This window comes from Lutra lutra, chromosome 9 (assembly GCF_902655055.1).
Source record: "Lutra lutra chromosome 9, mLutLut1.2, whole genome shotgun sequence".
Taxonomy (NCBI): Eukaryota; Metazoa; Chordata; class Mammalia; order Carnivora; family Mustelidae; genus Lutra; species Lutra lutra.
Window position 1 is genome coordinate 67,067,838 of NC_062286.1, and position 12,326 is coordinate 67,080,163.

Below are 12,326 nucleotides of genomic sequence, written 5' to 3' on the forward strand. Positions count from 1 at the left end.
TTCAGTTGTAACTTTTTATGCATATTGCAATTATATGCAACAAATTCTGGCCTTTTTGGATGTAACGTTTTTTTTCAGTTTTCCAGAGGTTCTTTGTTTATACATTTTTATGCTGATTTTTTATGAAATGTTATTTAGAAGTAACCCTAAAAATATAATATCCATGACAAACATTTTAATATCTGTCAAATTAAATTAATAATGATCTGTGATTTGCATAGTAATTCACTGTTTAACTATAAAATTGAAATATGGTCAAATGTACTAGGACAATTGAAAATTGTATGTTTTGTTTGGCTTTGCTCCAGAAGTCCTATAGATAAAATAGAGTCTTAGTAAGTGTTTTATACTATGGGGAAAAAAAAATCTCTAAAGAAAATATGTAACATCTGTTAGGTCAATTTTGAACTAAATGTTTTAAACACATGGTTAAAATTGTTCCTGCTTCTCTTCCAAATTTGTATTTATTAAAATAATTAGTTTTGCTGCTACCCCTGGGAAACACTCACCTGTGTATGTATTTTTGCCTTTGGGCAGTTAGAAAATGTGCACTTCATTAGCTAGACACAGTCCCACATACTTTTGAACAGCATGAAAACCATATAACTAATAAACCCATTCCAGTTTCTTGTGTTAATATATGAAGAATGGAATATTTTATTTTTTGGACATTATAAAGCAGACAGTATAAAGACACAATAGTAAGGTTTTGGTATTAGTGCTTTCTTTCTCTTTGATGAACTCTCTCTTTACAATTTGGGATAGAGGGGAACTGTTTAAGTCTTTCAAGATTGTTGGGATTTTGTTTTGGATTTTAATGGTAATAGTTGTTACAAAATTCTAATATCTGTTAAACAGAAGTATGTTTGTTACTTTTAAAAATATGTGTGTTTTCTTTATTAAGAATGCTACCCTGCAAGCAGAGAAGCAAGCATTGAAAACTCAACTGAAGCAACTGGAGACACAGAACAATAATTTGCAGGCTCAGATTCTTGCACTTCAGAGGCAGACGGTGTCCTTACAGGAGCAGAATACTACTCTTCAAACCCAGAATGCAAAGCTTCAGGTTGTAATGTAATATTTGGGGATATGCAACCAGCTTTTTGAATTATGCTTTTAAAAAAGGGTAACTAGACATGGTAACATTGTTTCTTAGTGAGTGAATTTAATGGAAGATAAATTAAAATATATCAACTTAATGTTATTCAGGTTTCCAGATATCAACATTTTTTAAAATATCAGGGCCTCTAAATATTAACTAATAAATTCATTCAATGCATATAAATACAATAAAGCTAACTTTATCTTTATTTAAAATATATAAAAATATATTTAAAAATTTTTATTTAAAATATTTATGGGCACACCCAGGACTACAGTGGAGCCCCTGACAGCTACACAAGGAGCCAGGGGAGCGGCAGCAGCCCCAGCCAGTAAGGCCTGGCATAAGAAAAGAATAAATAAACAAAGTGAAATACTTATTTATTTAAAATATAATTTTATCTTTATTTCACTTAAATTTACTTAATGGCCTTTTCACCTGTTTCACACAAGTTGATTGTAATTGCTAAAGTAGGAACCCTTGCTGTGGAGTATGACTGCAAATACCATTGTTTATTTCATTTTTATAGCTTTCCTATTGGTTCTTAGGAAACAACACAGCATGAAAGTTTTGTCTTCAGACTTTTCCTTAGTGCAGAGGATCCATCTTGCACTTAATGCTATAGTGTCTTTTCACACAGAATGATCAGGTTGGGAAAAGTACAACTCTTTTAAATGTCTTAAAGAGCCAAAGAAAAAAATCCCATCTCTGAATCTGAAAGTTCTTTCTGTAACTCTTTTCCAAATAGTAAAACATATACTAATATAATGTAGACGCCTAAGAAAATTCCCAGTTGAATTTTCACAAGTAATTTTTCAGTTCTGTTACCTCTTAAGTTTTAGAAAGTGATAAAGTAGCATTTTAAATTCTGTACTTTTTCATGAGTGGAATACAGTTGTTTCTAATCACCTTCATTTAAAATAATTCAACACAAAACGTACATATGATATGCATCTCAAAAGAATATTAAATTAAATAATATAAATACTATTAAATCAATATAAAATTTATATTGATATTAAATTAAATAATATAAATGAATAATATTAAATTATAGTTTGTTCTTTTAAATACTAAAAACCAAATTTTCTCAGTATAATATGACTTTATCTGCTGTGATTTATGTAGTGCTTCCTTAAGTTATTGTTATCTTTTACATTTTTTATGTTGCCATTAGAATTTTTTTTTAAGATTTTATTTATTTATTTGACAGAGAGATAGAGAGAGCACAAGTAGGTAGAGTGGTGGACAGAGGGAAAACAGGCTTTCCACTGAGCAGGGAGCTTGATGCGGTCCTTGATCCCAGAACCCTGGGATCATGACCTGACCCAAAAGTAGCCACTTAATTGACTGAGCCACCCAGGCAGACCTAGAATTTTATTTTTAAATAATTTTTAACACGGGAGAATTATTTTATCTGTAATAAACACATACGCATCTTCTAGAAGAACAAGATAACTATTTTTCTTAGGTCTGATAAACAGTATACTTTCTTACAGGTTGAAAATTCTACCCTTAATTCCCAAAGTACTTCACTTATGAACCAGAATGCACAACTCCTAATCCAGCAGTCTTCCTTAGAAAATGAAAATGAAGCTGTAATCAAAGAGCGAGAAGACCTGAAATCTCTCTATGATTCTCTGATCAAAGATCATGAAAAGCTGGAACTTCTTCATGAACGTCAGGCTTCAGAGTATGAGTCTCTCATCGCTAAGCATGGAACTCTAAAGTCTGCCCACAAAAATCTCGAGGTGGAACATAAAGACCTTGAAGATCGGTAATTTACTATCTTCTCTTGTATTGTTAATTTAAAACCAGTTTTCTTTAGATAATATAATAAATTTTATGTTAAAATGATCTAAAATAATTTACATAGGAAATTTATGTATCATGTTTAATGTGGTACTTACTAATAAATTATTCTTTCTTCATTGCTAAAGTATTTTCTTTTTTATAAGGAAATATTATAAAACAAATACCTAATATTTTTTCCAGTTACAATCAGTTACTAAAACGGAAAGGACAATTGGAAGATTTGGAAAAAACACTGAAAGTAGAACAGGAAAAAATGGTGCTTGAAAACAAAAACCATGAGACTATAGCTGCAGAATACAAGAAACTTTGTGGTGAAAATGATAGGTAATAAATATTTATGTATTTTAGTTTTGTATTATTCATTACACCTGAAGTGTATACTGCCCCTTTGCAGTACCATCTGTAACTTAGAATTTTTTAAAAGGACTCCAGAGCAGTAAGTAAATTACCCAACAAAATCAAGCAACTATTTATAAAATGGCTTGAAAACATAGATCCCTTGTTTTCACCTACTGTTTCTCTCTTGATTTATTCAACTAATTAAGTTTTTAAGCCACATTTTATAATGAAATTTTTGTACCTTGATAGCATTTATATGCTTTATTGTGACAGAATGTAATGAAGTATGATTCTTTATGTCTGTCTGTCTTGGCTAGTGTGATATCTCAGTTCTTGTCTTTCAAAGTTTTTATAAATTAACAGCTTCCAATTTCCTAGATTTGTATTCTTATTTTTAACTTAGTTATTAATGGTCTCGTACTGCCGTGAGGCAGATATTTTTTAGTTTGTAACCCTGGGAACATCAAAACTTGTCAACCCCTAGTCAATCTGCTTCATAAGGGTATATATATAAAGGTTTTTAGAAACCTTACGAAAGTTTAAGCAGTCTACACATTTGCATTGCACTTACACTTAACCGTAGCTGAAGTGCTAAAAGGCAGCACACAATTCAAATGGAGATCATTCATTGACTATTTGTCCTGTTATGAATTTAATATAATCCATTTTTAGAACTGTATTTCTTTTCCTTTACAAAAAAAAAAAATCCCTAAGCTTCTAGAACTATTTTTATTTCCATGCTCAGTAGTTTTTAATTTAGTAATTGTTATAACTAGAAATAGTGTATTGGGGGATTTGAACTTTCAATTAGCTCTACACCAAGCTAGAATCAAGAAGGATGTATCTTTACGGTATGTGCAGTAGAAGACCAAGTTGTGACAAGTTACAGAATACAAGGACAGGGTCATTTTCATTATACACGTAACATTGGAGAAGGCACTTACTATCAAAGTTCCATCTTGAACCTAACCTTTTTCCATTGTTGGGATTCACAATGAACTGAGACAGTTTGTGAGCTTGGGTAGGCCTTCTAGGAATCTAATTAGAGGCCTTTTTTATTTCAATCAATTTCATTTCATGTCAATGAATAAATAAATTTATTCATTACTGAGGAGCCTTCTGAGAAAGAACTCAGCCTCCATGATGAGAAAAAATTGAGCATGATGATCTTGAATTAGGAGATTCTGCAGGCTTGAAAGGGAAGGGTGGTTCTGAGTATTTTCTATCTCTCAAATACATAAAAGCTGTTCTGTCCCAGCTTTTATGTATTCACGTCTATGTTGCAAGGCAAGAGAAGGCTTTAAGTAAAACCCGAAAGAGCTCTTACACCAAAAAAGGTTATTTGTGAAGACTTGTCTCAAGAAGAATAGTTTGCCCATTTCTCTAAGTAACCTAAGTTTTAATCTTTGATAATGCCAAACCAACAAAGTTTCTTACATAGACTAGTTTGTCTTGGCCTCTTTAGAATTGTGTTCACTGAATTACATTTTGATGTTAATGTTCTCAGCTTTAAAGGACAGTGTAAAAAAACTCTCTTAAAGATCTCATTTTAGCATTTGCCTTAGAGATGATGTTGAGGACATTGTATATGGTATCTCTTCATATCTTGCCCCCATGAAGCATCAGTAGGTAAATCTTTGATCTCTGTAGGTATTGATATATTGTGTAGCTATCTGTATCTCAGTGAGGTCGAACCAGCTGTTATAACTCATGGCATACATTCATTCATGGATTCAACCTATTTATGGAACATTTTCTGTATGTTTCTGGTCTTGCCACTTAATTTTTTTACCAAGCCTTGATTTTTAAAATATATTATTTTTGTTATTTATTTTATGATTCTTGTAAACTGACTCAATTCTTTGGGTATTGAGTTGAAGTAAATTTATTAGATGTTCTGAACAAGTACCATTCTTTTTCTTAATGCCATAAGATAAAGGTCGTTAAACTAGAGCCAACTCAGCGGGCCAGATCCAGGCTGTGTCCTGTTCTTGTTGTTTGTTTTTGTTTTTATTCTTGTTTTTCATATTTAAAACCAGATTTTATTATGTACCTCTTCTGTTTTTTATTTTTACTTTTTTAAGTTTTTATTTTAATTCCAATTAGTTAACATATAGTCTTATATTAGTTTCAGTAGTACAATATAGTAAATTAACAATTCCATCCTGTTTCGGTTCATCTCCCAAACTAAAAATAATTTTTGCATTGTAAAAGTTTGGGGGTACATAGAGGGAAAAATACTTTTATGAGCCACATGCAGTATACAACATGCTAGAAGATTTCAAGGGAAGACTAGTCTGAATTTTCTATTCTAGTTTTACAGAATAGAAACAGATTTTTGATGAATTTAATCACTGGCTAAAGAGTCCGATATATTCTCTAAGTATGTCTGAATGTGATCCACAGCATTTTCACATTATGTAATTACAATGAAAGCTATTAAGGGAATCTAATTCTCTTTCTATCATGATTTCTAATTATAGGTTGAATCATACATATAATCAGCTTGTAAAAGAAACTGAAGTTTTACAAACTGACCATAAAAACTTGAAAACTCTTCTAAATAATTCCAAACTGGAACAAACAAGATTAGAAGCTGAATTTTCAAAGCTAAAGGAACAATACCAACAATTGGACATCACATCCACCAAGCTAAATAACCAGTGTGAGGTGAGCTTTGACAAGTTTCTTTTTTAGGAATCAACACATGCCTGAAAAATAATCATATTAAAATGAGAATAGCAGTATATATTTGCTTGGGTATTTCTAAAAGAATTGGTCAGGGGTGGGGTACCGGAGTGGCTCAGTCATTAAGCATTTGCCTTTTGCTCAGGTCATAAGCCCAGGGTCCTGGGATCGAGCCCCGCGTCAGGCTCTCCACTCTGTGGGAAGACTGCTTCTCCCTCTCCTACTCTGCCTGCTTGCGTTCCCTCTCTTGCTGTGTCTCTCTCTGTCGAATAAATAAAATCTTAACAAAAAAAAGAGAATTGGTCAGAGGTAATTGAAATTCACAAATAATTCATAAAAACTTCTTTTATTATGGATTTCAACATTGTTTACTATTAGTTTAAACTTGTGTGCCCACATACTTTGAAAATGTGAAATTGTGCCCTTGTTTAATGAAAAAATGTTTACTTAGCACCTGGCATGTACAAATAAGCCAAAAAGATAAAAATCTTTCCCTTTGTGGAGCTTAGATTCTGGCGGAAAGAAATAGACAATAAACACAACAAGCAGGTGGAATATATAGTTTTTCAATGTTTTATAACATATATTGCACTTTACTCCAACACTTGGTGGTGTAAAACAAGCATTTATTAGGCTCCCAGGTCTGTGGATCAGAATGACAGGGACAGTGGAGCAGGTTTGTTTCTGTTCCACTTGCAACTGTGATTGAAAGGCTAAATGCATGTTTGGTGGTTGGTGCTGGCTACCAGCTGGAGGCATCCGTTTTCTCTCCACATGATGTCTCCCCAAGGGCCAATTTGGGCTTTCTCACAACGTGGTGATAACCAGACAGAAGCCATCTATACCATAATGATCAAACCTCCGAAGTTATACGGCATCATTTCCCCTGTATTCTCTTCATTGAGGCAGTCAAAGTCACATTCAGGCTCAAGGGAAAGAGAAAGTAGATTCTGCCTTTTGGTGGAGAATGGCAAGATTCTTACAAGAGCATGTGAACTGGAAATACTACTCTATTTTGAAAATTGGTCTGCAACATCTGGTATGTTACAAGGTAGATAAGTTATGTGCATGTAAAAATGAAGTAGGGCAAAAAGGATAAGGAAGACTTCCAGGGTGGATAAATGAATATAGATTGAAATTTTAATAGGCATCCTTTAACAAAGATAACTTTATTCTGAGTAAAACAGGGGAGCCATTTGTGTTTTGAGCAGAAAAGACATTGGCCTTATGTATACAGTTTTGTTATTAACATAATTCCATGCTGCTCTTTGTGATGATTTGATAAAACAAGTTTTAAAGTCTAAAAGGATACTGAAAGCCTTAGAAAATCCTTAAATTTGGGCGCCTGGGTGGCTCAGTTGGTTAAGCGACTGCCTTTGGCTCAGGTCATGATCCCAGAGTCCCAGGATCGAGTTCAGCATAGGGCTCCCAGCTCCTTGGGGAGTCCTTCTCCCTCTGACCTTCTCCCCTCTCATGCTCTCTCTCACTCTCCTTCTCTCTCTCTCACAAAGAAATAAATTAAATCTTTTTAAAAAAATCCTTAAATTTTATTGTTTGGCCCCCAAATCATTGAAGTTTGAATATAGCTTAACACCTGAATTTCTTGGCACTTTTAAGAAAAGGCACTTAAGCTAACTTTTAAAGGGAAATAGGAGTAGAAAAGTAATACTTTAAAGTGTTTTGTCTGAAATGATAAACCAATAGAAAGAAGTATTAGTTTAAAATCATATTTAATTACCCAACAAGTCTCAGAAAGTATAGAACATTCATTATGCTTGTGATTTATAAAAGTGCAAATAAAATATAATTGGAGTGATGGATTTACAGAAGGAGGAGGAGGACAAATCCACTCCCCAAGAAACAATAAAGTTGGGCAAAATTGTCAAAACAACCATTGTAGTACTCTGGAACTGCAGTAAAGGTGTACAACGAATTGAGAAGCATTTATTAAAGAAAACTGCTTGACTTTGTGTAGGAGCTGTGATTATCTGAGGCATTTTAACTTGTGATTTCTCCCATTCCCCTCCATCTTCCCCAATTCCAATACCTAGTAGTTCAGATGAGGGGCATACTGTGAAAATTAGCAACTTTGCTACCAGAGCAGACTGACTTGATTTGAGCAGAGCACAGAAATGTCCCATACCCAGGAGAGTTGTCATAGGTCAACTCTCAGATGGTCTGAGTGGAAATATTGGTTGGGGTAAGGAATAGACCAGCAAATTAGTCAAAAATTTAAATGGGAGGTCCAGGAAATGAGACATCCAGCTATAGTGAGTCTTGATAAAGTCCTACCTGACACTGGTAGCCTGGAAAGCTATCCAGGAAAGACCAGAAAGGGCCCTAGCTACCTACTTATCTCTGGCTGGTAGTCCCAACTCAAGTCAAATGTTAACCCTTGGCTAGGGGCTAACACGTGTAATAGCATGATTTAGAGGGAGTGGAAAAATGAATCCAGAGTATAAGAGGCCAGGATAGCAGTTAATCTTCGTGGGAAGGGATGGTGATTAGAAGACAGCACAATTTGTTTCTGGAATATAGTTAATGAGCTGTTTCTTAATCAGGTACTGGTTTCACACATGTTCACTTTGTGCTAATTCACTGAGTCGTAGCTACATAAAATTGTGTTCTCTTTTCTCTATATATGTTTCATTAATTGTTGACACAGTAATTAATGTTATATAACAACACAGAACCTTTGATAATGGACATGAACATTTATTTTTGCTCATGAATCTATGGATTGCCTGAGCAAATGTGCTGATGGCATATATCAATGTGACCAAGATCATTTGATCTTAGTCACATCTGCAGTGAACTGGCACAGACTCTGAGGGCTGGCTGGCCTAGGGTGGCCCCAGATGGCATAACTTTTCTCTGTGCCATGTGGTCTCTCATCCTCCAGCAGGATTACAAGTGGAAGTACATAAGGCTTTTTGAGGCCTAGGCTTGGAACTTCCATCACTTCCACTTCCTTCTCGTGGCCAAGGGCATTCCAAAATCAGAAAGAAGGAAAATAAATTCCACTTCTTGTTGGTAAGAGCAAGAAGTCATAGCACAAGAGGGTATAGACACAGGGAGGAGAAAAACTGTGTTCAGTTTTGTAATGAATCTACCACATGTTGTGTTTCAATTTAACAATATATAGATAAATATAACACAATAGTGATAATGGTTAGCTCTAAATGGCTATTTATGGATATTCACAGTATTGCTTTTCTGTATCTTAAGAGTTTACAAAATATCTGGGATTTTTTTCCCTTTTTTTTTTAAGTGTAGATCTCTGGGCTGTACTCCAGACTGGTTGAATTTGAATGCTAGGACCCAGAAATCCACATTTTTAAAAGAGATAGATATATAGATTTATATGTGTGTGTGTGTGCTTACACAGGTGCAAGCAGGGGAGGAGCAGAGGGGGAGGGAGAGGAAGGAAGAAAGAATCTCAAGCAGACTCCAAGCTGAGCATGGAGCCCCAGGCAGGGGCTTGATCTCCAACCCTGAGATGATGATGTGAGCTAACCAAGTCGGAAGCTCAACCAACTGAGTCATCTAGGTGCCCCTGGAAATCTACATTTTTAAATAGTTTCTATGAGTGATGCTGAATTTTGAAAATCACTACTTTGGGCTTTCTGACTTCTACTAGAATCTCTGGCCTAACTAAGGCACATTTCCAGTTTCTTAACTACAAAGAAGCCACCCAATGCTGTTGGCAACCCAACTACCAGTAGTATCAGCTAGTAATACCAACCACTGACAAGATTACCTGAGTCCCTTTGATCAACCCATTAAAACTATGTACAAACTTCTAAGGTTCCTAAAAAACAGTGGATGAGGAAAGAATGAGGTATATTAAGTACTTACTATGTGTTAAAGGCATGACACATGATAGTTTACATATATTATTTAATCCTTACAACAGTCAGGGGTGTGAATTATTCTCATTTTATAGATGAGATCATTAAAGCCCAGAGAATTAATTTACTTGTCCAAGGTTTCATAGCTCCTTAAATAGAAGGCCAGGTAGCTTTCAGACTATAAGTTAAATAGTTTTGAAGAAAGCAACTGTTTTTGGAACTAGATAATTTATTATATATTAAACGCAGTGTTTGTAAGAATTTTTTAAAATGTATACAGCACATAACTTAGTATTTTAGCTCTCATTATAACTAAAATAATCATTCATGTTCTGATCAAAGTGCAACCACCTAATTGTTCAAGTAGCAGAAGACCTAAGTCTTTTTTTTTTTTAAAGATTGATTGATTGATTTTAGAGAGTGTGTGGGTGCTGGAGAAGGGACAGAGGGAGAGGGAGAATCTCAGGCAGATTCCCTGCTAAGTGTGGAGCCCTGACCTTAATCTCCTGACCCTGAAATCATTACCTGAGCCAAAACCAAGAGTCAGACACTCAACTGACTGAGCTACCCAGGTGCCCCAAGACTGTATATTTTTCAGATGTTTGGGGTGATTTATGTTAAATGTAAATGTTGATTTAAAAAAAAATGTTTGTGTTTAAACAGTTGCTCAGCCAACTTAAAGGAAATTTAGAAGAAGAAAATCGACATCTACTAGATCAAATTCAGACATTAATGCTCCAGAACAGAACACTATTGGAGCAGAATATGGAAAGCAAGGATCTCTTTCATGTTGAACAAAGACAGTACATGTAGGTACCAAATAATGTTGAAGTAATACTCATGATTTTATCATTGCCAACTGGTGACAAAAAAACTCACTGCTAATTTTTTTTTTTTTAATTTTCAACATTATTATTTCTCCATACATTTTTTTGAATGCTTATGTTCTGGGCACTATGCTAGTAACCAGAAATACTAACATGAAAACACATAGGTCCTGCTCATAAGAAACTAGTAACATAAAGCAATAAATACAAATAAATAATCGCTACAATGGAAGTATGTATAGGAGGCCTTAGAAATACAGCAGATAGAGGGGAAGGAGTACCTTAGTCTGGCAAGGGCAAGGTGGACTTCCCAAAGATGGTTGCTTAAGCTGAGACTTAAAGACCCATGGGAGTTTGCCTGAGGAGACATACCAGGCCAAGGAGGCAAAAATGGAATAGCGTGAAGATGCGATGAAGGTGTGTTACGGTATGGTATAGGACCTAAAAATTAATAGTTCTTGCTGGAGCAAAATTGAGGAAGAAGGAGCAATAGAGAAGTGACTGAAAACTTAGGAACAACTTCACAGAGGGTTTTTTTATGGCATATAAAGGAGTTGCTGAAAACTTTGAGCGGAGGGGTAAAATGACCAGATTTGTGTTGTTTTTTTTTTAAAAGGCACTGGTGGCATTTTAGAGTATGGATTAGAGGTCCTGAGAATAGAGACAAGGAATAAGTTTTAGGAAGACTGTTGTAATAATCTAGTGAATCATAATTCACAAGCAGTGGTAGTTAAGATCATATACCAGATGTAAGAGATAGGATTGACAAGACTTAATATTGGTAAATTATATCTCCATTAGTAGTAGAGGAATCTGGTAATATCAGGGATTTGGGCCTGAGCTACTCAGTGGATAGGCCTGTATTGCACCAAGGTTTACCTTTTCTAAATTCCCCTATTCCCTAAATGAAAAACACAATAGTATAATAGAAATAGCACGGATGTTGAAATTAGGCAGCTCCTAATTCAAGTCCCAGTTCTTCCACTCACTAGCTATGTGACCATAGGTGAGTTACTTTAGTTCTTTGGTCATTGGTTTCTTTTTCTCTAAAATAGAGGTATAACGTCTACTTCCAAGATGATCCTAAGAAATAAATGAAATAATATATCTGTGCCTTTTAGGCATGATATATATGGTGGTGAGCTAGGGCACATATGAAACCAGGATACATCATACATCTTTTGAAGCATCAGTTTTCTTATAAAATTTGAGGCAGGGAACATGATTTTTATATTAACAGACAGGTATATTATGGAGCAAAAAGAATTTGCATGAGCTTTTAAGATAAATGCAAAACTTGAAAGAAATTTCACATTTGTGGCTGGCCACTTTCGACTACACCTTCAGTTCTTTCAGGGGTATGTGTTCCTTTATTCTCTGCCTTAAGAGGTATTTCTGCTTAAGAAGCAGGAAGTATACGTAAAACATTTAAGTTTTCTGTCCCTTAAGTGAAGGCTTTATGCAAAGCTTTATCTTTGGATATCTTTAGAATATCTTAATATTCTGGTCCTTGGTGAGTAATCCATTTCCAAAGTTTCAGTAATTGTATCTGTATAGTTGACTTAGAAATATTAGTATCTATTCTTTTTGAATTTAAATTAAAAATATCCATCTTATATATCAGACAGTTCTTGCTGAATGCTTCTGTCACATGATCCTAGCAGGAGTGACAGTGAACAGGTAGTACTGAGAATTTGGAGATTC

The 12,326-nt window shown here is 34.6% G+C and overlaps 1 protein-coding gene across 7 annotated transcripts in view; it reads left to right on the plus strand.

Annotated features, from left to right (window-relative positions):
• CCDC88A (coiled-coil domain containing 88A) overlaps positions 1 to 12,326 on the plus strand; it is a 132,090-nt gene that overhangs the window by 100,861 nt on the left and 18,903 nt on the right. For all 7 annotated transcript variants that reach the window (XM_047744249.1, XM_047744243.1, XM_047744250.1 and 4 more), the window contains 5 exons: positions 905 to 1,066; positions 2,602 to 2,879; positions 3,098 to 3,241; positions 5,740 to 5,926; positions 10,459 to 10,604. In XM_047744249.1, coding sequence (XP_047600205.1) covers positions 905 to 1,066; positions 2,602 to 2,879; positions 3,098 to 3,241; positions 5,740 to 5,926; positions 10,459 to 10,604 — 917 coding nt within the window. The remainder of the gene's footprint in view (positions 1 to 904; positions 1,067 to 2,601; positions 2,880 to 3,097; positions 3,242 to 5,739; positions 5,927 to 10,458; positions 10,605 to 12,326) is intronic.